The 27,238-nt window shown below is 34.1% G+C and overlaps 1 protein-coding gene across 2 annotated transcripts in view; it reads left to right on the top strand.

Moving 5' to 3' along the window:
• Window positions 1-27,238, top strand: part of PIAS1 (protein inhibitor of activated STAT 1) — a 142,374-nt gene that overhangs the window by 17,372 nt on the left and 97,764 nt on the right. For both annotated transcript variants that reach the window (XM_037833578.1, XM_037833579.1), the window contains exon 2: window positions 11,430-11,874. In XM_037833578.1, the coding sequence (XP_037689506.1) occupies window positions 11,430-11,874 (445 nt within the window). The remainder of the gene's footprint in view (window positions 1-11,429; window positions 11,875-27,238) is intronic.

Below are 27,238 nucleotides of genomic sequence, written 5' to 3'. Positions count from 1 at the left end.
TTCAGTTTTATACATTTCCATCTTTTGACCTCCAACTTTCCTTCTGGTGACATATATGACTCTGAGCTTTCCCTTTCCACCTCATTCACACACTATTTGGCACTGTTAGTTATTCTCACATCTTGCTACCAACACCCCTGTTCATTTCCAAACATTTAAGTTCATCCTAATTGAACATTCTGCTCATACTAAGCAAGAGCATCTACATTTCTTCCACAAGGCAGGAGGGAGAGTCATAGAAGGTAGAGAGGCAAAAGAAAGAGGAAACAAAAAAATGACAGCTAGGAAGCAGCAAAAGGAAAAATAACCTTAAATCAAAGTAGAATAAAGAATCAGACAGTACCACCAATGTCAAGTGTCTAACATGCCTCCCCTATCCCCTCCTCTTATCTGCATTCACCTTGGTATATCACCTTTGTTACATTAAAGGAAGCATAATACAATGATTCTGTTAGTTACAGTCTCTAGTTTATGCTGATTGCATCCCTCCCCCAGTGCCTCCCCATTTTTAACACCTTGCAAGGTTGACATTGCTTGCTCTCCCTCGTAAAAGAACATATTTGTACATTTTATCACAATTGTTGAATACTCTAGATTTCAAAGTTACACAGTCCCAGTTGTTATCTTTCCTCCTTTCTTGTGTCTCACATGCTCCCCATCTTCCTCTCTCAACCGTATTCATAGTTACCTTTGTTCAGTGTACTTACATTGTTGTGCTACCATCTCCCAAAATTGTGTTCCAAACCACACACTCCTGTCTTCTATCACCCTGTAGTGCTCCCTTTAGTATTTCCTGTAGGGCAGGTGTCTTGTTCACAAAGTCTCTCATTGTCTGTTTGTCAGAAAATATTTTGAGCTCTCCCTCATATTTGAAGGACAGCTTTGCTGGATACAGGATTCTTGGTTGGTGGTTTTTCTCTTTCAGTATCTTAAATATATCACACCACTTCCTTCTTGCCTCCATGGTTTCTGCTGAGAGATCCGCACATAGTCTTATTAAGCTTCCTTTGTATGTAATGGATTGCTTTTCTCTTGCTGCTTTCAGGATTCTCTCTTTGTCTTTGACATTTGATAATCTGATTATTAAGTGTCTTGGCATAGGCCTATTCATATCTCTTCTGTTTGGAGTACGCTGCACTTCTTGGATCTGTAATTTTATGTCTTTCATAAGAGATGGGAAATTTTCATTAATTATTTCCTCTTATTATTGCTTCTGCCCCCTTTCCCTTCTCTTCTCCTTCTGGGACACCAGTGATACATACATTATTGTACTTTGTTTCATCCTTGAATTCCCGGAGACGTTGCTCATATTTTTTCATTCTTTTCTCCATCTGCTCCTTTGCGTGTAGGCTTTCAGGTGTTTTGTTCTCCAGTTCCTGAATGTTTTCTGCCTCTTGAGATCTGCTGTTGGATGTTTCCATTGTGTCTTTCATCTCTTGTGTTGTGCCTTTGATTTCCATAGATTCTGCTAGTAGGTTTTTTGAACTTTTGATTTCTGCTGTATACATGCCCAGTGCTTCCTTTACAGCCTCTATCTCTTTTGCAATATCTTCTCTAAACTTTTTGAATTGATTTAGCATTAGTTGTTTAAATTCCTGTATCTCAGTTGAAGTGTACGTTTGTTCCTTTGACTGGGCCATAACTTTGTTTTTCTTAGTGTAGGTTGTAATTTTCTGTTGTCTAGGCATGGTTTCCTTGGTTATCCAAATCAGGTTTTCCCAGACCAGAACAGGCTCAGATCCCAGAGGGAAGAAATATTCAGTATCTGGTTTCCCTGAGGGTGTGTCTTAGAAAATTGCTCCACCCTTTGATTCCTCAAGTCACTGTGCTTTTCTGCCCAGCAGGTGACGCCTGTTAGCCTATAATTCTTGACTGGTGTGAGGAGGTGTGGCTGTGTTACCCCAGGCTCTGGGGTCTGGTTCTGAATGGAAAGGGCCCCACCCCTTTCCTCCTACAGAAGACAGACCCCTCAGGTGGAGGTCATTAGCATTTCAATGGTCTCGCTCTCTGCTTGTTGTGTCTCCACCCTTCCCAGAGTCACAACCCTGGAAACTGAAAATGACTGGGGCTTTCTCCACTGAGCCAAAAAAGAAACAGATAGTCCCCTTCAGACCCAGTCCAAGGCAACCCTCTGGCTCTCCCAGGTCAGTCGTCACCCAAAGCCTCTGTCTGTTTTTTGGGGCTGCGTACCTGTAGTGAGCAGTTCACACTCTCTACTTAAAACCCCAGTTGGAGCTCAGCTGAGCTGTATTCGCTTGCTGGGAGAGAGCTTCTCTGTGGCACCACGCGGCTCTGCAGCTTGGGCTATGGGGGAGGGGGTCTCCCGACCTGGTTCCGCAGGTTTTACTTAGATTTTATGCTGTGTTCTCGGGCATTCCTCCCAATTCAGGTTGGTGTATGATGAATGGATGGTCTCGTTTGTCCCCCCGCAGTTATTCTAGATTATTTACTAGTTGTTTCTGTTTTTTTGTAGTTGTTCCAGGGGGACTACTTAGCTTCCACTCCTCTCTATGCCGCCATCTTGCCCGAGTCTAGTTGGCATGGGATGCTTTTTGAATCTGAGCTCCTCTTCTTGAGCTTTGTAACCTTAAGGGGGTTACACCTGTTACCCTGAAAAATTTTTCTTGATACTTTTCCCTGTGGGGCTTTTCCTTAATCTCTTTTCTGGGACTCAGGCTGAAGGCTGTGATTTAAAGACTTTGTTTAGTTATCTAATGCATTCTCTTTCTCACTCTGCATTTGTTTTGCTAATATGTGTCTCTTCCTCCTTTTAGGCTTCTCAGCTTTCTCTCAGGTAGGGCATACTGTTTCTTTCATTTGCTTCTTTTCTAAAACTTAAATTAGATGAGTTGGTATTTCCTATGGCAAATGCAGTGTTTTGTTTGTTTTTGGTGGTGGTGGTGCAGGGGTGGGTTGGGGTGGGGAGGTTGGGAAAGAATACTATCTTAGAATTTTTATCTTTGGAGAAGTTGTGCATTTACAGAACAATCACTCTAATAAAATATAGGAGTCCCTTATACAGCCCTATCATTAGCACCTTGTATTGGTCTGGAACATTTGTTACAATTGATAGCATGTTTTTATAATTGTAGTATTAAGTATAGTACATGGTTTAATTTAGAGTTCACTGTTTTTCTTTTAGAATTTGATAGACTTAAAATTTCTTAAAGTTCTGCTCTTATTTTTAAATTCTAGATTTTATCTGAAAAGTGAGTGATGTTTGTTTTTATGAACAAGTACAGTAATTATTTTTTAGGCTCTCCTGTATTTGGAATATTGAACATGACCTGCAGTTTTTCTTTGCAGTATTACTTGGTCCTGTCTCCTGTATTTCCACAATCACAGTTCCTTCTTACCTTACATGTAGATAAGTAATTCCTGCTTGTTGCCATATATCTCTTAGCTAGAAGACTTATTTCTTAGCCTTTTCTTGTTTCATCCATCTTACAGACAGCTTCTTCAAGCATTATTTTTACCACATTTTTACTGCCCCAAAATATGCACTTATTCCACCACTTGCTCACTCTGTATAGTTTAAATTCCTTACTGTCATTCAGTTGCCTCTTGTCATGCAGGTCCTGTCCCTGTCGCAGTATAACAAGTACTCTGTCCAGGATAAGACTTGTGATAAGAGACTTGTATTGGTTAGTGGGTATGAGCTTTGGCTCTGAAATCAGGTCTTTGAGCTCTCCCTCCATTGCTTATTTACTGTATGACTTCAGCTTTAGCATCAGCTTTCTCATCCATACAATGGGAATAATAATAGCTTTATCCTCTAGGTTCATGTGAAGGTTAAATAAGATCATGTTTACTATAATTAGTATGTAATTGGCACATCATAAGCATTTAACATATTAGTTTTATGTTTATTTTTACTCTTATCAATCCATATAAATGACATTTAAATTTGATTGATAACATTGTAATATAGAAAGAACTCACTGATTATATGGATTGTTTGTATTCCTCAACTATAGCAGAATGAGAAGAGAGATTTTAAAGCCTCACAGAATTTTGAAGTTGTAAGGAACTTTTGAGAACCTCTAGTTAATCTCTCATTTTTTGAAGTGAGAAAATAGGTCCTGAAAAATTGTGATATTTAAGGTAAAGGAGATATAAGTTAGTGACCAAGTCAGTACTGGAATCCAGATTCTATAGACTAGTATCATATGGTTTTGGATGTGTACCTAGCATATAGTAGATGTTCAGTACCTTGTGAGAATTGAATTAATATAATTATGTGTGTCTTTTCTCTGAAGACTAGCTTATCTCATGTGTTTATTGTTTTTTCCTTTATTCCCCCTCTCTACATACTCATTTAAGACCTATGTAGTGATCCTAAAAGCATTTACTGAACATCTGTGTGCAGAGCAGCTTTCTACCTACATGAGAGCTGTATTTTCTTGCCTTTGCCTAAGAAATTTGGCAATGTGTTAGAATTTTAAACTTTAAAATTTTAAATTAAAACTTTTTATTAGGAAAAATATTGTATCTGAATTTTAAAATGTTTTGAGTTGAGTTTGCTATTTTTAGTTTTCTGGTTATTATCTAGAGAGAGCTTTTTGAAGGACATATCCATATCTTTCATGAAAAGTGTTAATACATAAATGGGGGTGAGGTTTGAATTATCTATCAAATTGAAGCCATTACACACTATTTCAACAGTTAAATTTATACTTTTCTTAAGGAGTGTGGAATCTCCATTTATGTATAATTGCAATATTTTTTCATTATGTGGGGACTAAATGCTATTAGTATGATGGAGTAGAGATTAGGAAAGGAGGGAAATGATCAGCTAGTAGGTACAAATGAGTCATTTGTCAGTTACATGTTGAGAAATAAATAAAAGATGAGAATTGGATGGAACAACATTGTGGAGAACTATGTAACCAGCCTCAACTATGTAACCTTAGGTGAAACTGTATAACTAGGTTTTCTGGTTGAACTGGGCATTGCTGACAAATTGCTAATCCAACAGCTGCTTATTAAGTGTTTCAAACGGGGAGGATTAGCAATGGTCCAGAGGGTCTTTTCCATTAGATGAAGAATATGACTTTGAAAATAATGTATAAAATATTTTTGTTGTGTCATGCAGTCTTTAATGTACGCAACTGTAGAATGTTTTATTATTTCTTTGCTTTTGTGGATAGAAAGCAGAAGTATAAAATGTTATGACTTTATTAAGTGCCTATTTTATATGTCTTCAGAATGCATTCTGGGTTATAATTGGTAATACACTGATACCAGATAAAGACTCATAATATAGAGTCTACTTTATGACTTATCCTTTAAACCACTGCAGTGGGATATATGAACAAGAGTAATTATATAGTTCAACAGGAAGTACCTAATTCTTATTCATAGTTTAGATATGACCTTTAATCATGTAAGGTCATAGCAAGTGAGACAAGAAAGAGAAAGAAAAAAATGGAAGATTATTTTAAGAAACCTTGCTAGAATGGAGGGGCAAGCATCCTTAAAAGGCCCACCAATTATGAAATAATAAAAAAAAAGATCAACACCAAGGCACAACATTGTGACATTTCAGAACGCGTAATGAGAAGGTCTTGCAAGCTTCCGGAAGGGGATGTACAGGTGACTGTGAATGTCTGGGGATTAGAATGGTGTTCATTTTCTTAACAGCAACACTGGAAGTCAGAACATGATGAGGAGAGGCCTTCAAAATTCTGATGGAACATGATTTCCTGTCTAGAATTCTGTAGAGAGCCAAACTCAGTTAAGAGGGTAAATGAGGAAGTTTTTAGACAATGCCAGGACTAAAAATAAGTACCTTCCCTGCACTCTTCTCTCAGGAAGCTACTGGAGGAAATACCCCACTAAAATAAGAGAGGAAGAAGTGAGATCCGGGAAGCAGGGGATCCTATATAGAAGAGATACAAAGGAATTCCTAGGATAAGTTAAAGGGAAATTCCGTGATCTCCACCAGGTCTACAGAGCAAGCAGAACAAATTGAGACATAAAAATGGAAGGCTATAGGAGGTATGACATGTCTCTAAGAAAGAAATTAAAACAAATCAAATACCTGATGTAGTTGAATATGTTGAGAGGAAAGTTAACACTCTGGCGGAGTTATACAGATGAATTAGCAGTAGCATACCAAATAGAAAAATGGTGTGGTTATCAACTTTAACAAAGGCAAAAGTGTATATAAAAGAAAGAGTTATGATGTACTTTTGGCTCAACTGTGAATATTATTTATAGTCATAAGTAATAATGTTAATGTCGACAAGTGATTCAACTAAAAATTATGATGAGAAAATGAAGGGAGAGTAGCTGTAAGAGAGTGAAAACATTATCTTTCATAAAAGGAAGTCAATAGATAGCTAAATGAAAAATTAAGAAATAGCCTTATAGGCCTGCTATATAGAATATAGTAAGAAATGTCACAAGAAAGATTTAAGAATTAAAAGTTGTTGCTTCAGGGATGCGAGAATTGGTGGAGCAAGGGGATACTGTTTTTCTTGTTTTGGCTTTTTAAACAGTGCACATGTTTGATTAAACAGTTAATTTTAAAGAGATGCCCCTTTTAAATTGCAGAATGTTCTTCTGTACAGAATGTATATACACTTCTTAATCCTCTAGGATTCTGAGAACTTTTATCATTTGAGGATGTAGAGTCAGCAGAAAGCTATGAAATTCTGGTTGCCAAGGAGGTAATGATTTATAATAGCGGTAGTGGTTGATTTCTTCCTAAGTTGTAAATATTCATTTTGTTGTGCTAACAAATGGAGATTTTTAAACACATGGCAGATTAAAATGCATTGCATTTCAGCATTTCAGATGTACTTAAGTATTTAGTTTTCCTCTGTGTTGTCAACACTTCACATTGTGAGTTGACTGCGCCATGCTTTTCTGCAGCTTTTCAGTTGAGTGATGTTTCAGATGTTTGTTCCCACCTCCTCCTTCTATTTAGTTTTTTTTTTTTAAATACTGCATGTTATTACAGTCCTTAAGAGTATGTAAAGCTGTTCTGATAATAACAATAGATGCCACCTGATCTTTCACAGTATCTGATTATAAGGTTCAATGGTTATTTGAATCCAAATGCACTTTTCTCACCTTAATTACCAGGTTGTTTTGTTTTTTAACCAAAATGTTGAAGTTTGAAATGGAGAGTGTATGGTAAATAAATTAATCTTCTAATAGGTATTTCTGTTTCCCTTTGAAAGGGCACGTGGTTTATTTCTTCTAAATGACATCATAGTGTAAAGGCACAGGATTTGGAGCAGAACTTTGTGTGGGTGTCTTTCAGCACTTTAAACAAGTTTCTTAACTTTCTTAAGTGTCAGTTTCTCTATCTATAAGATGAGGACAATACCTGCCTCATAATTGTGAGGCCTAATGGTGCATCCTGATAGATAAATAAATAAATAAATAACTGTGGCTTACTAATAGCAGCTACCATTTGAGAATCTACTATGTACTAAGTGTTGTTATTTCTGCTGCTATTGCTTGCTTTGCCTTTCATAGACAGTCACAAACATAATTGAAAGCTGTCCGACTTACAGTTACATCATTAACTTTTTTTCTTTTTACCATCAGATTTTATTTTATGTGAATTGTCAAATATGTTCTTACACAAAAATAGAGCAATAATACATCTATGCTATATTAAATCCTTATACCCATTAGAGTAAGGACAAAAGCTGTCATCAAGGAATAAAGAGTTTACAGTAATCAATGAATTGTGGTTTTGTTTGTGTTTGACTTTGAGAATGGAGTTGAACTGAAGTGGAACTGCATTTTTCTCCTTATAAGAGATATACAATTTTCTCTCTAAAGTGAAGTACATCTGACCAATGCTAATGTAAATTTATTTTAAACCTCTGCTTCTTGAAGCATATTTCATGTTATTTCTTTAAAAGCATAAGCTTAACTATTAACAGTCTTTCTCTTTGAAGTCCCTATTCCTTTTAAAATAGGTAATAAAATTTTTTAAAACTATTTTGTATTCTTAAGACAGGTGAATAAGAAATTGATATCCCTTCTGACATTATAGTTAGGAATTATTTAATCTCAGAAGATATTATCTAAAAAAGAAACATTTATAGGCTTTGGGGTTGAATTTGTTTTTAAGGTCTACATTATATCTTTACATGCTTTGTACAGCACATAAGAGTTCGGAAGTTTGTTTGGGTTTATATGATAGTATATATCTTATCACTGTAGATTCTACCCCTGTCCTTTGTTCTGTTGTGCCTTTCTTGTTCATTTGTTCATTCATTCAACCATTCATCCATTGTCCATGCATTTGATGAGTTTTTTTTGTTGTCAGGCACTAGTCATAGATGCTGAGAGTAACATGGCCTTGTGCTCCAGAGGACCTCAATCTGGTCCTGGAATCACTTGTATAACCAGAAAATTACAATACAGCAGAATAAGTGCTAAAATAAAGATATGAAAAATGACCAGTAAGAAGAATGAGGAGAGAGTCATTATTGGGCAAAAGCCGACAAAAGCTGACCTTGAGGAAATGAGTTTTGAGAGGCTGGAAAGTAGGGGAAAAGCTCATATTTGTTGGATTAACCAGCTATATTGCTTACAAAGTTCTTCATACACTTATGTTTTGCCCTATTTTATTTTTTACTTAATTTTTTTGCCACCTATAAGAATTTCTAAAGAGTTGGTTGAAGGAGGGGTCATCACAGTGACTCCCACCCCAGCAGTGGTTGTTGAGTTAGAGAAGGCAGCCTAGTTTTGTATATTGGTAATTGGTATGAGGTGAGGGAATAAGACTATGAAATAGCAAAATGGTAAGTTTGTGTGTCTTTCCGTCCTAACATTCCCTGCCAGTAGTGGTGGAGTCTTTTAAGGTTCTTCTGTTACTAATGTGTGATCTTGGGTAAGCCACTAATGTGTGATCTTGGGTAAGCCGTGTATTCTCTTTGGATACCATTTTCTTCTGCTTTAAAATGGAAGGATTGATACAGATGGGTATTCCCTATTGGTAGCCTTTTAGTAGGTGGGGAAAAAGAAATGGTGACCAAACAAGTTTGGGAATACAGGATTAAACAAAGTTTAAAAGATTACTTTACAGCAGCCTCATGCATTATAGCATATAGATTGAATTCCTGTTCTTTTTTTTTTTTTTTTTTTTTTTATTGTGGCCTTGCAAAGGAGAGTGAGAGTCAATGTTTCTAGCTCTGTCCTTTTCCTAATGGTTTAATGGAAAGAGCTAGGGCTTTAGAATTAGGCATATCTGGGTTTGAATTCTGACTACTTAGTAGCTGTGTGGCCTTAGGTAAGTTCTTTAACCTTTCTGAGCTTGTTTCCGCATATCTAAAGAAGGAAGGATAACACCTTTTGAAGTTGTAAAGATTAAGTGAGAACCCATTTGAAAACATCGTAGTATCTGGTATATATAATGGAGCAAAAAAGGTACAGTTTAAGTCCTACAAATTCCAGAGTTAGTATAGAATATAATACTTGATAATGTGTTTTTTTTTCTTTTTTTAAAAATCTTTATTTATCAAAAAATTTTAAAAAACAACTTCAACTTCCATATGAGACCAAGGGAATAGATATCTATTTGGTATGGGATCTGAATTTTCTAAACAGTACAACTCTACAGTCAATTTGTTCAGCCACCACAATTGCATGGAACTTTGAATAGGAAGTGAGATACGGTAGGTTAGTATAGGCTGGAGTGAAATAGTGACACATCCCAGAGTAATTTGGGAAGATAATAAAAAATATATTTACAGTCTCCCCCTCCCCAGCCCCGAGGATCTGGGGGAAGGTGCAGATGTGTTGGACATCCTCACCTGGACTGGTGTTGATGTTGTCACAAACATTGTGACTGGCGGTTTGATGTGCTGAGCCCTCGAGCATGGGACTTGCCCTTATGAAGCTCATTACCACAAAGGAGAGTCTAAAGTTGTATGTAATGGTGCCTAAGAGTCTCCCCCTGAGTACCTCTCTGTTGCTCAGATGTGGCCCTCTCTCTCTCTCTAACTGAGCCATCTCGACAAGTGAACTTGCTGCCCTCCCCACTACGTGGGACCCGACTCCCAGGGGTGTAAATCTCCCTGGCAATGCAGAATATGACTCCCGGGGATGAATGTGGACCCGGCATCGTGGGACTGAGAGTATCTTCTTGACCAAAAGGGGGATGCAGAATGAGATAAAATAGATTCAGTGGCTGAGAGATTCCAAATGGAGTCGAGAGGTCACTCTGGTGGACATTCTTATGCACTATATAGATAACACCTCTTAGGCTTTAATGTATTGGAATAGCTAGAAGTAAATACCTGAAACTACCAAACTCCAACCCAGCAGTCTGGACTCCTGAAGACAATTACATAATAATGTAGATTACAAGGGGTGACAGGGTGATTGTGAAGACCTTGTGGATCACACCCCCTTTATCTAGTGTATGGATGAGTAGAAAAATGGGGATAAAAACTAAAGGACAAATGGGGTGGTATGGGGGGATGATTTGGGTGTTCTTTTTTCACTTTTATTTTTTATTCTTGTTCTGGTTCTTTCTGATGTAAGGAAAATGTTCAGAGATAGATTGTGGTGATGAACACATAACTATGTTATCATACTGTGGACAGTGGATTGTATGCCATGGATAATTGTATGGTGTGTGAATGTATTTCAATAAAACTGAATTTAATAAAATAAAAAAAAAAAGTAAAGATGAACATATTCCCCTTGATTTCAAAATAAAGAAAACTTAAACCAAAAAAAAAAAATTTTTTTTTAAAAACATTTCAAACAAAACCAGAGAAATAAGAAAAACAAATAACCTGAAATAACTACATTGCTTCCAACATGATCCCACCGTACCCAAGAAAATTTACAAACCATTATCATTCCTGAGCATTCCAATAACATTAAGATTACTCTCAAAAGCTTATCTGTTCTTTAGATTATCGTTCCCCCTTCACTAGTTCTGTCTCTAGGTAATGTGTTTTTTATATCCTGCCTACATCTGATGTTTGAGGTGGGTCCTTCATATGTTTTGTATATACTTGTAGTTTTCCCCCAGGAAAAAGAAATGTTCTTGAGAGCACATGATTTATCTTTTGCTAAGTGCATGACATTCAGCACTCTCCAGGAAACTCAGAAAGTGCTTGATAAATACCTGACAATTTCATTGAAGTAGTAGAAGGAGGTGAGATGTGGTTCTACTTGATGTATATTTTACCTCACATCTTTCATAACCCTGGGCAGAAGTCTGTGCACTTATGAATATTAATTTTAGTTTTCTTTGATTACTTATGTTAAATGATCAACTTTTAAATTTGAAATAACTAGGATTGACTGTAAATAAGCTGTTGACTTAAGCACACTTAAACAGGTGGATTATATTGTTATATGGTATTGTTATTAGTATTGTTTAATACTGTTACGTTATACTATTAGAATACTAATGTTTTACATTTTGTTTTGTTTCTAAGCAAATGGTTATGAGCCTTAGAGTTTCTGAACTCCAAGTACTGTTGGGCTACGCTGGGAGAAACAAGCACGGACGCAAACACGAACTTCTCACAAAGGCCCTGCATTTGCTAAAGGCTGGTTGCAGTCCTGCTGTACAAATGAAAATTAAGGAACTCTATAGGCGGCGGTTCCCCCAGAAAATTATGACACCCGCGGACTTGTCCATCCCTAACGTACATTCAAGTCCTATGCCAGCAGCTTTGTCTCCATCTACCATTCCACAGCTCACTTATGATGGTCACCCTGCATCATCACCGTTACTCCCTGTTTCTCTTCTGGGACCTAAACATGAACTGGAACTCCCACATCTTACATCAGCTCTTCACCCAGTCCACCCGGATATAAAGCTTCAAAAATTACCATTTTATGATTTACTGGATGAACTGATAAAACCCACCAGTCTAGGTAAGGTTATTGAATAATGGTTATTTGGTTACTTTGAGGATGGAGGGTGGGGATGGGTTTTAATTTTAGACTTTTAATTTGACCCAGCTACACTTGGTAGTAGCATCCAAGTGATAATAAGGATCTTTCAATTTTACGTAAAATCAAATCTATAAAAGCTATCTTCAGGGAGAAGGAGGAAAGACTCAATTTTTCAGTCATGTTTACTAATACAGCAAAAAATTAAAAAGTTTTCCAGAATATAAACTTTTTCTTTAGGAATACAAACTTTTAAGTATAATATACTGTATTACTGTATTAGTATTTTATTATAAACCAGTTAAAACCAAGTAAATTACTAACGGCTTCTGTATTCAGTTCTTAATTTTCAGGGGTTGATGGCATGAAAAACAAAAGGCTAACTACTTTGATTATTTCAATGGTTTTAATTTTCATAAAAGAAGATTTGAGCTTTGATGTGATGTATTTCAGTTTCAGTTGTATTTCAGTATGTGTGCTTGTGCAGACCAATACATGATCATGATTATATAATATGAATGCTTGAAATCTCATTTACTGTGTTTTCCCCATCATTTGATTAGTGTCTGGCATATTAAAAGAATTAGATGTATTAATCAACTTATAATTTAAATTGCTAAAATTCTAACTTTATTTAATGTAGAATATAACTGACCTTATTTTGATCTCTCATGCCTTCAGTATAATATGTTTATAATGCCAGACTTCCAAATGCTGACTTGCTATAAATCAGTGGTCAGTTAACTGTGGCCAGTGGGCGAAATCCAGCCTGTGGCCTGTTTTTGTATGTTTTGTTGCCAAGAATGGATTTTATATTTTTAAAGGATTCTTAAAACAACAACAACAGCAACAAAGAAGAATATGCAACAGAGACCGTATGTGCTTGCAGAGTCTAAAATATTTAGTATTTGGCCCTTTACAGAAAAAGTTTGCTGACCCGTGTTACAAATCGTTAAGCATTTCAGTTTGGGGGTTGGTGAATGTTGAATTTTGAGACTATTTTACTGAAATTCTATCTTTCAACTGGGAAGGGTTTGTTTTTAATTTATTTGGCAGAACTTATCTGAATAAATGAAGAATATAAGAGCTATTTTCAAACTATAAATTTTATGTCATATTTTTCTTGAAAATGGCTATAACAAGAAAAGAAAACTATTGCTTGTGAACCTACACTATGCTTATAAAAGTTATACATACTTATTGAGGAAAATGGAAGTCCCTAAGTCCCTTCCTCATTAACAGTTTAGTGTGTATGAATATACAAGCAAATTATGTTTCTTGTTTTTCACAAGTGAGAATCATATCATACATTTGTTTCCCCCTCCCCCCCAAATACGGAAATCTTTCCAGTCTGTATTTTATATGTATATATATGTCTCCCATTTTTAATTAAAGGCCACTCACACACGTAGTATGTGTGTATCCATGTCTATGTGTATATGTATGTGTATACATATATATTCTAGCTCACTTCTTTTTAAAGACTGTATACTATTTCATAACTTATTTAATGAGTCCTTTATTAAAAGACAAATGTTTCTAGTATTTCGCTATTAAAAACATTGCTGCAGTGAACATCGCCTGAAATTTAAAAAGAAAAAAACATCGGTGGCTTTTATTTTATTTGATTCTCAGCTCTCAAATTTTCTTCTGGTCTTAATAATTAATGTATTTTGCTGTTTTCATTTTCACTATTATAAATATCAAATGCCAATGTGCTTAGAACACGTTTACATGTATTAAAATTTTGTATGGTGAGTAGAAATGCAAGCTGGATGCAAATTATACTATATTGGATAATATTTAGAGAATTTTAAACTTTTTTATTATAAAAAGTACTTGGTTTTAATATGTATATTAGGTGTTCATTTCTAATTGTCTACGCCAATTGTCTTTTCACTGTTTCATGCCTTTGTGTCAGCATTGCAGTTTAACATATATCATAATTTGCATTTTATATTTTATTGCTTTAATACTTTAGGGTACTTTTATCCTTATGAACTTTTTAATATATAATAGTGATGAGTAAGCCTAAATTTCCCTAAAAAGTAATTTAGAAGTAGATATCTCATAAAATATTATGTTGTTAAAACTGCAAATGGTTTTTATTTTTTCTATAATAAAATATAGTCATTGTTTTCCACTATAATGACTATTTTTAAAGAATAGGTGATATATTTAAAATAATTTTTCCATCATCCCTCTTCAACTGAAAATTTAAAGTAGAAAGCTTTGATAGTTTGTGTGTGTATATGTGTAATGATTTAAAAACAATGCATAATGTTTTGTCTATTCTTAATAACCAGTATGTAAACCTTTGCATTTACAGAATTGACTGGATTGACTTTCTAAAAGTGACTGGTTGGGAATTAGTAAAATATTTTCCATGAGATTTATTTAATTGGGTTTTCTTTATACATTTAAAGTATAATCTGATTTGAATACCAGTTTTCAAGAATGAATCCATTGTTTGTGGTGTACATATTTGAGTAGGAGGTATAGAATTGCTTTTAAAGGTTAAGGTGATATGCAAGTAGATTTCTAATTTCTCGCTGTTATCATGGAATTAAAATAAAAGCAAACACTTTAATTATGCATGAAAGCATCTCTCCAGAAAGTAATTTATGGAAGTTTATTTACTCAGTAAATATTCTGGGGAGGGGGATGCTCAGTGAATCTGAAAAATATTTAATGAATAAAGATTCTGAGTAATCAGCAGAATTTAGGATGAATATATTTTAAGGCTGTGTCTATTTTTATAGATTCTCTAACATTATTAAAAGATTATTTCTGTACTTCAGTAAATGACGTATAGTTACTTCCTCACAGAATTTAATTTTTTGGAAAACTACTTTTGCCAATAGATCGTTTGTTTTGAATCTAGGATAACCATGTTTTCTGAAAAGTTAAATGGCTTTTAGCATTCTTTTTATTTCTAAACAGCATATTTTAAATTGGCTTTCAAGCATTACAAACACTTAAGAGCTTATTTTTGACCAGTAGTTAGCTAGTTCATCATAGCTTTTGCTTGAGTCCAGAATGTCAAGGTAAATTTAACTTTTCATTTTTTCCTTCTCTTTTGGCCTTAAGCACTAGATTTAAACAAATTTTATGAGGTTCAGATGTAAGCAGAATGTTTTTGTATATCATTCATGTTTCTAACTAAAATTAAAATAACAGTATTGGTAACTCCAATTATTTTACCAGATAATTCTTACCCATTCTTAAAATCATTTTTTAATTATTCCTTTAAAACCAAGTAATTTTAAGGTCTTTATTCATTTTGGAGCCATATACTGAAGAGAATTCCTTCCATTGTCCATAGTTAACTAAGAGAACTGAGATAAATATAGTTGAAAAATGAAATGTTTGATTCATTGTATAATTTTGTCTATTAGTATCAAAATCCTTTTATACTGTGAGGTTCTTTCCTGTGCTCTTTTTAATCTTTTCCATTAAGTTATCCCCCTTACATCTATCTACCCTGTCTCCCTTCCAGAGTCAATTTCATTTTGCCTGCATGTTCTCATAACATTTAATTTACCTTTTGTTGTTTTTGTTGTTTTTGTTGTTAGTTCCTCAAAAGAGTAAAGACTCTGCAGTATTTTTCTACATATTCCCATAATAGCTAGCTATGAACCTACTACATGGTAGTTGTTCAGTAAACGCTTGCTAGCTCTCCAGTTCATTTTACTACATTAGATTGTCTTTTATTTCACTCCAGTTCAGTTGATTCCAACCATTTTACCATCCATACACAACTGAGCATGCCACACTACTATCATAAACAGTGGCTTTGCAGTAGGGATGATGGGGGGTAGAATAGGAGAAAGGGGGAACCCTTCCCTTATCCCCTCACCCTTGCTCTGATCTCTGGTTAACTGATGACTTGGAAATTTAATGTACTCTATTTTTAAATTTTTTTCCCTAATTACAAAAATAACACATTTGATGCAGAATTCATAGAAATCACTTCGACTTCAGAGATGAGCTCTTTTAATATTTCTGTGTTCTGCTGGTCAGCCATATTTGTGTGTGTGTTTGTGTTTATTTCTGCTTTTATTATTAAGGAGAGGAGAAACTCAAATATAAGCTGCCTTTAAACTGGTAGGATCCTGACCCATATATTTTTGCTCCTTATAAATAATGGGGCACAGTAATTTTAGTCTTCATAATATGCTGAGCACCATGGGTCAGAAGGTACTTTGAAATGTCTTATTTGCATGGTGTAACATTGTGTTGATGAGCTATGGAATTTACATAATTTTGAAATTGAAAAGGAAGAAAAATTTTGGATTAGAATATCTTCTTATATCCATTATAAGATCAGATTACTTGGTATTTCCCCTCAATCCTTTAACAATCTTTTATTTACACTATCTACATTATTCTAAATTATTTAGAATACAATTGTCCATATTGGCCTCCATTAGAATATAATGGCAAAAACACAAAATATTTTCACAGCGACTAAAAGAATAACTCTTTAGTATGCAGTATTTGATTTGATTGAGACTTGTGTGAACAAATTCATTAATACTCAGTTTTTATAATTGTTAATAATTTAGTTATTTTTATCTTCCTTGATTCAGGTAAACTTTCAAAGAGGAAACAGATTTTTTGACTCAGTGCTTTTTGATATTTTTAATTTTTTCTAAGGCTACCACTTAGAGAAGAGTTTTGCATTCATTTGGAGTAGTCACGTAAAAGCTTGGTGACTCCTCAAGGTTTGCTGCCCATTACATTTAAGGCAAATTATTTCTTCGCCAGGGATATTTCCTTTTCAGGGTTTTAAAGATCTTAGGCTATACATCTGCGTAATTTCACTTCATGTGTCTATGAATTAGAGATTTCTCACTGATTGGTATGAGGCCTAATTGTTTTTTCTAATGTTCTAATTTATTGTTCTAGTTGATTACTGAAAGATACAGTATTCCCTCTTCAGTGCAACTGGAATCCATACTTAATTGACAAACGTGCTGAATGATAAAAATATAATAACTTAAACATCTTATTTTAATGTAAAATATATGTTATACATTTGCCAGTCTTTTGATGTAATTCAAGGCATTTTCTTTAATACTGCTGATTTCCAGGCTTAGATTCATGGGTTTGTAATTTTTTAATTGTTCTGTCATTAAAATTATAAGAATAACTGGTAAAAACAGATTTGAGAACAAACACCTATGATTCTTGGTAAGCATACCAAGTAGTGGAAGCAGAAGTGCTCAGAAATTGTGGAGAGTCGCTGAAAGCTGTCAGCCAGTGTGCTTTATAGAGGGAATGGAAAGCTTCAGTTAATCCGTTTAAGCTCAGGTCGGTTAGGAGGGCTTCTATTGAATTTTTTTGCACCATTCTTATTTGACTTCTAATACAATGAAATTAGAAATTTATTTGTTCTCTTGTTGGTGAATTATAGTTGAGTTTTTTTTAAAAGAGGTCTACTTCTGTCTTCCTCTCATCTCTTTGGGAAGGTTGTAATGGGGGAAATAGGGTTGAGGATTGGGAGAATTAGGGAAGTAGTAAATAACATTTTTTATATTACAGTTTTATGTTTGTAGTCTTTCATTTGGAGCTCATTCAGTTCAGTTTTTTTCTCATTGAGGATAGTAGTAGTAATTGGCAGGGATAAAATGAAGCCCTTTCGGGGCATTTTCTCTTAAGTCTCTGGTTTGTCACCAGAAAGTTGGAAATTAATCTGTGAAAGTGTTCTCCTTTTCTTTGTCCTCCTAAATTTCTAAAAGTATGTTGTATTTCTTACTTGTGTGAGGCAGCATATCTACTGATATTTCCTGGGGAAGACCAACAAACTGGGTTTATAAGTGTCAGTATTTTAGAAAGCTAGATTGTGATCTCCTTTTAAAAGCAGAACATTTCTACATAGAAATTTATAACTGTTTTAAGCTTGGGAAGATACAAGGATAGTTTATAGAAAACGTTTGAACTTTTATATATATAAGCTTGGACTTTGCTTTATGAAAAAAAGCAGGAGACACTTTAGCATTCTTAAATAGTTAAAATGATCCATACTGTTTTGTGCAGTGGGGGTAAGGTTTCTGCGGCATCTTAGTAACACTGGTTACCAGCGCTTTCTGCCAAGGACTCCTCTGGCATTGGATTATGTTTCACAGTTTCCTTCTCCTCATTTTTTATAATTGAGTTTTCCTTCCCCCACATGCCTAATAACCAGTGCCTGGAGATCAGGTGATGTAAATTCAAGGACACAGACTCTGATAAGTATTGGAAAAGGCATTCAGAGATTTTGTGATCCACTTTATTCTGCTTTTAGAAAATTTGCCTTCTAACAATTAAGCCCAAGCTGTGCTCTTCTATACTTGAATTTGGGAAATCAAAAGTACTAATTTTTCTGTAGGCGGATTTCTTCCTTAGAAACTTCGCTTCCTAATTTGGCAGCACTGGTTTCTGATCTGCAAAACAAAATCTACAATTTACCTTCTAAATCTTACATTCCTTTGTAGATAATATTCTTTCTTTTTATCTGGTAAATTTAATTTAATATTTTTATTAGTGTTTTTATATTTGCCCAGAAGCTCCAAGGCATCCAGTGTGTTTTTATTTAATAAATAAAATAAATAATAAATGGGTGTCTTTGTAGTTGAGTGTAATCTTGGAAACTAGGGATGATAGTCTGTTTTTGCTTGGAAAGGGATCTTGACAATCAGAATCAGTAAAGAACCCTTCTATTTAATTGTAAGTACTAAATTAAATATTTTAAATGACTAGATTAATCAGCCAACCATTTAGGGTCAGAAGAAGTAAGCACAATTTAACAAAAATAATCCAACATACACGATTTTACTGGAATAGAATTTAAAGATCAAACACCCAATATATAGTGTTTGAAATGCAGGATTTCAGAATTTGCCAGTGGGTTCTGCACCACTTCGATATAGCCTTCCCAGCACAAATTGAGTTGCTGTAAGAGTTGCAGGGCAATCAGCTGTAGGACTTGACCAGCTTTTGCAGTTGTGGTAATCAGGACTGAATAATAGGAGAGAACCTAATTTTAGGAATCTCCTTCTTTGTCTTCATTCCCTCCTCCTTACCCCTTCCCTCTCTTTCTTCTTCCAGAAATCTTATTGATAGATGTCTGGATGATTGGAAGATAATTTTAAGCCATTCCGTTTCATGAACCATGCTACTTTGGCAGATGACCCAACTAGTTTTGAGCAGAGATTAGTCCTTCTAATTCTTTGATACTACTGCTACCTAAATTTATTAAAACTAAGATGTAAATAAGCTTTAGATGTACTGTGGGACTGAAGATGGGGATATTGCTGGGCAAAAGAAGCTGGAATAGGATATGTTGAATGTAGTTTTAGAATTAAAGCAATTTAAAATAGGTAGAAGCATAAAAGCTGAATTTAAAGAAAAATACATTTTTATCCCCTTCACATGTCCTTGCATGATAGTCTGCAGTTCTTAGAATTTTGTTTCAGTGTTTATTTTGAAGTATATTTTTGAATCAGAATTTTAATTGTGCTCTTAAATTTTATTTTAGCTATAAAATTAATATATTTTATTACATGAAATGTGAAGGGATAAATTGCTTATTCATAATATAAATACTCTTAAACTTTGTGTGCTGTTTATCCCCCCATGTCAAGTTTAAACAATTTATGTTTACAAATGATTGAAGAAATCACAAAGGAAATGATAAAGTTGATTACATAAAATTTAAACCTTTATGCATCAATTTTTTTAAAAGCCCAAGTGTAAAGGCAAATACCATATAGGAAAAATATTTGACTCAAACATAAGACAAAAGGAAAGAACTCACAACATTTCTGAAGAGGTAAGTTACTTAAAGGGGAAGTGCAACTAAGAAACACGAAAAGATGCTCAGTTTCACCAGTTACCTGGGGAAATTGAAAATAAGTTAATACTGAGGTTCCAAATCTTGTCTATAGTATTAGATTATTTTTTTTTATTTTTACAAACAAAAATGAGACAGCCTAAATTTTATAAATGAGGTAGCTGAGACCTGAAGAAGGTAATTCACGAAGGTAAAGGGATCAGGATTTGAACACAGTTTGATTCTACAGTCTTTTTACTATGTAACGTCAGATATTAAAAAGTAAATAAAAAGATTAAAAATTGTTTTTTACAACAGTTTAGTAATTTTATAACATCTTTTGCTCTCATTTTTGTTTGGAAAATTTCCCTGAATTTTTTTTCAATAGAAGTTACTGGAGAAAAGTAGGATCAGTGTGTTGAAATGTACAGAGAACTACTGAAGGTCTTTTGTATTCCATACATACATTGAAAGAGGTTTGTGATTTTAATTTTACATGACAATCTTTACCAGGCATACTGTAAATTAATACTGTTTTATTTAAACAAGTCCTTTATGAAATCACAGTTGATATAAGGAGTTCTGGTTTTCTGATTTATCACTTCTAGGTAATAGTCTGTAATTAAAAAAAATGTGTATCACGTCAAAATTCCAGAACCCTTCAGAACTTAATTCAGTTTAGTCTGTAGAGTTCATATTTTTGGTAAGATTCATTCTGTTGAAATGACATGTATCTGTAGTTAATCTTAAAATTTCTCTGGAGATTTCCTAATACTTGAGGGAAGCAGAACCTTCTTTCCTTGAAAATAATTCATATAGTTCTTTGTAAGATGTAGAGGGACCTCAAAAATACAGTTGTTAGGTTCCTCAAAAAGAATGAGGAAAAAATAAATAACTGAATTTTAAAAGTTCTTTTAAAATTACTTGAATAAAAGAAAAATGGAACTATAGAGGATTCATGATTTATTTTATTTTCTTCTTTAGTTCTTTTTGTTGATTTTTATACTTTCCATATGGATCAAGCCAATGTAAAACATTCCAAAAGATCAAAGATCTTATTTAAGGCATGCTTTCATTTTATGTAAATACCTGTGGTCATGGAAGTATGATTTTCTGTATCTCTTCCTCCCAAAAGATTTGTGACTTTTCAATTTACATTCATATAAAGATAATTATTTTTAATATTTAAAACAATAATTCATTCAGCCATTATTGAGTGCTTTTTTTGTGCTAAGCATGTTTCTAATTGCTGGAAGAGACACGATTATTCAAGGAGTTCATGATCTAGGTGGAGTCAAACATAATAGTAGTTCACCTCGGATAACATATGACACAATAAAATAAAGACAGAATCTAGTGATAAAAGTTAAAGGGATATGTCTACTAGAGAACATGAACTTAACATTTTTGTCTCATAGAGTAGTTGAATCAGAATTACCTGGGATGCTTATTAAAATTAGAGATTTGCCACATACCACGTCTTCTGAATTACACTTAACATTGTAGTATATTAATACATACCTTCCCATATAGATTACCTCATTTCTTTAAATCCCTACAGAATGTATCATAGTATAAGTGTTAATCATAAACTTACATTTTATCCTTTCTACGAAAGTAGGTTGTTTCTATGTTTTTGCTATTAACACTAATGAACATCCTTATATATAAAAAATGTATTTTTAGATTCATGTGAATATTTCTTTAAATCCGTAGTAGTTTTGCTAGTTCAAAGGGTATGCATGCTCCGAATTTACTACCATCAATTTGCATCCCCCTCACCAAAAAGAGTTTAAACTTCCACAGTTTATACTCTTATGAGAGTGCCTGTTTGCCCAGTTTTATCAGTAATTTAAAAATCTTTATAAACTGATAAAACGAGAACGTCTTGCTTTAATTTGCATATGTTTGCTTACTCTGAAGTTAGACATTTTTATGATTATTAACCAAATTGTATTCTGTGAATTGCTTGTTCATATACTTTGTTCATTTTCCTGTTTTGTATATTTTCTGGTTGGTTTGTCCTTTGTATGTGATGCTTATTAACCTGCTTTCTATTATATGTTGCAAATATTTTATCTTGATCTGTCACTTATCTTATGTACTTTATAGTGTCTTTCATTACACGGAAGTTTAAAACGCTAGAGTTGTCAAATGTATCAGTTATTTTTACGGCATAATAAATATATAGTTAAATAATATTAAATAATTAAATATAAAAATATTTTTACAGTACAGTATTTTATGGAAATAAGTTACTGAGATATATTTCACAAAGTTCAGCCCTTTAAAGTGTACAGTTCATTGGTTTTAAGTATATTCACAGAATTGGGCATCTATCTCCACTATCTAATTTCAAAAATTTTCATCACCCCAAAAAAGAAACCCCTTACCTATTACCACTCTCCATTCTTCTCTCTCTCTCAGTCCCTGAGAACCATTATCTACTTTCAGTTTCTATGGATTTGCCTATTTTGGACATTTCAGATAAATGGAGTCATACACTATGTGACCTCTTATAACTGGCTTCCTTCACTTAACACAATGTTTTCAACGTTCATCCATGTTGTAGCATGTGTTGGTACTCCATTCTTTTTTATGGACAAATAATTCCATTGTATAGATATACCGCAGTTGGTTTATCTGTGCATCAGTTGATGGACATTTGAGATGTTTGCACTTTTTGACTTTTGGGACTAATGCTGCTTTGAACATTGTATGCTAGCTTTTGTGCAGGAACAGTTTTTTTCAATTTTCTTGGTTACTAGGAGTGGAATTGCTGGGTCATATGGTAACTCGATGTTTAACTCTTGGGGGACTGCGAGACTGTTTTCAAAAGCAGCTGTACCATTTTACATTCCCACCATTGGTGTGTTGAGGGTTCCCATTTCTCCATATCTCACCAATGCTTCTTATTTTCCATTTTTTAATAATAGCCATTCTAGTGAGTGTGAAGTGGTTTTTTTTTTTTTTTAATTCAGTTTTATTGAAATATATTCACATACCATACAATAATCCATGGTATACAATCAACTGTTCACAGTATGATCATATAGTTATGCATTCATCACCACAATCTATTTCTGAACATTTTCCTTACATCAGAAAGAATCAGAATAAGAATAAAAAATAAAAGCAAAAAAAGAACAACCAAACCATCCCCCCATCCCACCCTATTTGTCAGTTAGTTTCTATCCCCATTTTTCTACTCATCCATCCATACATTAGATAAAGGGAGTGTGATCCACAAGGTTTTGTGAAGTGGTTTTGATTTGCATTATGGTTTTGATTTGCATCTCCTTAATAACTAATAATGAGCATGTTTTCGTATGCTTATTGGCCTTTGTATATCTTCTTTGTAGATATGTCTTCAAATTCTTCACCTATTTTTAATTGGGTTTTTATATTTATTTTCCTTTTATTATTGAGTTGTAAGAGTTCTTTATGTGTTCTAGTGCAAGTTCTTTATATGAGATATATGATTTGCAAATCTTTTCTCCCATTTTGTTCTGTCTTTTCACTTTCTTGATAGTGACCTTTGAGGCCCAAAAGTTTTAAAATTTTAATGATTTATCCAATTTGTCTTTTTTTTTCTCTTTGTCCCTTGTGTTTTTGATGTCACATCTAGGAAATGATTGCTTAATCCAAGGCCACAAAGCTTTACTCCTATGTTTTCTTCTAAGGATTTTATGATTTTAGGTCTTAAATTTAGGTCTGTGATTCATTTTGAGTTAATTATTAATAGGGTATGAGGGTAGGGGTCCAGCTTAATTCTTTTGCACGTGGATATTCAGTTGTCTTAGCACCATTTGTTGAACAGACTATGTTCTTTCCCCATTACATTGTCTTGACAATTTTGTTGAAAATCAACTGACCATAAATGTAAGGTTTTATTTCTGGATTCCAGATTCTGTTCCACTGATAAATATGTTTATCCTTATTTGAATATCATACTGTGTTTATTCTAGCTTTAAAATAGAAAGTCAACTTTTTTCTTTTTTCAAGATTGTTTCAGCTACTATGGGGTCATTTACGTTTCCATATGAATTTTAGGATTAATATGTCAATGTCCACAAAAAAGGCATCTAGGATTTTGATAGAAATTGCACTGAATCTGTAGATAATTTGGGTGTGGGTTGCCTTTCCATTTATTTGGGTCCTTAATTTCTTTCAGTGATTTTTTAAGTCTTGCACTTTTTTTGTTAAATTCATTTTGTTCTTTTTGATGCTATTGTAAATGGAATTATTTTCTTAATTTCATTTTTGGATTGATCTTTGCTAGGATATAGAAATGCAAATGATTTTTGTATACTGATCTTGTATCCTGTATCTTGTTAAACTCATTTGTAGATTCCTTAGGATTTCTATATATAGGATTATGTATCTTCAAATAGGGAAAGTTATTCTGCTGCTTTTCTAACCTGGGTTTCTTTTATTTCTTTTTCCTTGACTAATTGGCCCTGACTAACCCTCCAGTTCAATATTGAATAGAATTGGGGATGGTAGACATCCTTTTCTTGCTCTGTAGAGAGCAAGAATATGTTAGCTAAGGGTTTTTCAGAGGCTCTTTATCAGGTTTAGGATGTTTACTTCTCTTCCTACTTTGTTGAGGTTTTTTTTTTTTTTTTTTTTTTTTTTAATCATGAAAGTGTGTTGGGTTTGTTAAATGCTATTTCTGCCTCTATTGAGATGATTATGTGGTGTTTTGTCCTTGATTCTATTAATATGGTTTATTACATTGATTTTGTTAAACCAGTGGCTTTTGGATTTTTTCTGATTTCAGTTGACCCACCCTGCCTCCAGGATGATCCCTACATTTTTCAGTTCCAACATTTTTGGATTTTTGTGCTCAATTCTTTAAGCTGCTAGATTTTATTTTTGTGTACCATGAGTGTTTTCTCTAAAACCTTTTTATTTCCTGAACCTTATTCTGTTCCACTGATTTATTTGTGTGTTTCTCTACTTAAATGGCATTATTGTTTTTAATTATGTAATTTTTAAAAACTTCACTTGGCACAAAAATCAGACTTACAAAAGAGTTTAAAATGAAAAGGAAGTCGCTTGCCCACCCTTATCTCAACCACAGGTGTTGCTTTCAGTTCCTTTTATGTCTTTCCAGAGATAGTTCTCTGCCTATACAAATATATTTGCCTCATTCTTCTTTTTATCAGCTACTGTATGTAATTGATAGACTTATTAGACTATGCTTTATTCAGTGTTCTAATGATTGACGTTTAGTAGTTTCTTGCTTATAAAAACAGTGTTGCAGAGAATATTCTGTGTGTGTATGTGTGTGTGTATATATGTGAATGTGTGTGTGTGTGTGTGTGTATGTATATACACACACACACACATTTGTTTATATACTTATGTGGTGTATCACCATGCCCATGTCTAAATATATTCAATAATTTTACAGGGTCAATTCCTCGAAGTAGAACATATATTTAAAATTTTAGTAGATGCTGTCAAATTGCCCTCCATAGAAGGTTTGTGCTAATTTATAATCTCACTGGACATGTAAGAGAGTGTTGTTTTTTTTTCATAAGTCCCTCAAAATGTTGTATATTATAAAAGTTTTTGATCATTGCAAAAAAATAGGTGGGAATTTATAATTCGTTTTAACTTGCATTTCTCTTAGTGAGGATGCAGGTTTTTTTTTTTTTTTTTTTCCTTTTATAAAAAGGGGTTTATTTGGTTACACAGTTACAGTCTTAAGGCCATAAAGTGTCCAAGGTAACACATCAGCAATCAAGTACCTTCACTGGAGGATGGCCAGTGGTGTCCGGAAAACCTCTGTTAGCTGGGAAGGCATGTGGCTGGCGTCTGCTCTAAAGTTCTCGTTTCAAAATGGCTTTCTCCCAGGATGTTCCTCTCTAGGCTGCAGTTCCTCAAAAATGTCACTCTTAAGTGCACTTGGGATATTTGTCCTCTCTCAGCTTCTGTGGAGCAAGAGTCTGCTTTCAACGGCCATTTTCAGACTGTCTCGTCTGCAGCTCCTGTGCCTTCTTCAAAGCGTCCCTCGTGGCTGTAGCAAACTCACTCCTTCTGTCTGATTTTATATAGTGCGCCAGTAATTTAATTCAGACGCACCCAATGGGCAGGCCAACACCTCCATGGAAATCATCCAATCAGAGTCATCACCCACGGTTGGGTGGGGCAGGGTTTTGTTTTGTTTTGTTTTGTTTTTTGGATGCAGGGTTTTTAAAAAATGTTTTAATGTGTTTGAGGTGATTGTATGTCTTTTTCTTTGAACTGTTCATATTCTTTGCCCTTTTAAAATAGGGTTGTTGGGATTATTTTTCCATTTTGTTCAATTACATAATTTAACCCTTTGTGATATAAATTGCAGCTGTTTTATCCAATGTGTTTGTTTTTTGATTTTGTGATTGGTATTGCGAATTTACCGCTTGTTCCTTTTTATTGCTGAGTAGTGTTTCATGATAGGGACATATCACAGTTGAACTATTCACCTATTGAAATGCATTTTGGTTGTTTCCAGTTTTTTTGTCTATCACAATGCTGCTGTGAGCATCCATGTGCAGGTTTTTATATGGACATAAGTTTCCTTTCCTCTGGGATGGAAATCCCAGAAATGTGATTTAAACACTTGACCCTATGTGCATGAAGAAAGTAACCTTTGCTTCTAGGCTAGATATTCTAGATTTTCTGAGTGAAGGGTTTTGTGGTATGGGAAGGTAAACTGGTAGGAGAAGGAATAAAATATTCTCTTACCTTAGATGCAAGGCTGGCTCAGGCCAAATTTTAATAGAAAGTTGTTTTTGCCGTCTCCCTAGCTGTCTTTCTTCATGCTTTTCCCACCTCCTGTTACTGCCTCCATAGGCATCTAGTGTCTTTAGCTCCTCACTGTAGCATTCTTTCCAGGCCTCCATACCTGCCTGTTGCTGGACCCCATATACTGTCACTTCATGATATCTCTTAATCCTTACCAGAAGGAAATTCCATTTCTTCCTAGGGGAAAGTGCACCTAATAGTTTATATGATTGATTTCTCACTTTTTTTAAAACTACATTTCTTAAGATATATTTACCAACCATACAATCCATCCAAAGTGAACACTCTTTGGCTCTCAGGGTAATCAGAGTTGTGCATTCATCACCATAATTAATTTTAAAACATGTTTTATTACTCCAAAACATTTTCATTACTCCGAAACCCACAATCTTATATCTCCCTATTGTTGACACTTAGCATGGTGTGGTACCTTTGTTGCAACTCATGACAGAATATTGAAATATTACTGTTAACCATAGTCCATAGTTTGCATTAGGTGTATTTTTTCCCATATACCACCCTGTAATTAACACCTTGTAATAGTAACATGCATTTGTTCTAGTTCATGAAAGAACATTCTTAATTTGTACTATTACCCACAATCATTGTCAACAACAGTATTCACTATGTTGTACAGTCCTGTATTTTGTCCTCTAGCATTCCTTCTAGTAACGTACACTACCTTAAGATTCCCCTTTCAACCACATTCACACCCATAATTCCAGCACTGTTAAT

This window comes from Choloepus didactylus, chromosome 4, assembly GCF_015220235.1.
Source record: "Choloepus didactylus isolate mChoDid1 chromosome 4, mChoDid1.pri, whole genome shotgun sequence".
NCBI classification, from domain to species: Eukaryota; Metazoa; Chordata; class Mammalia; order Pilosa; family Megalonychidae; genus Choloepus; species Choloepus didactylus.
This window is presented reverse-complemented; position numbering and strand designations above follow the sequence as displayed.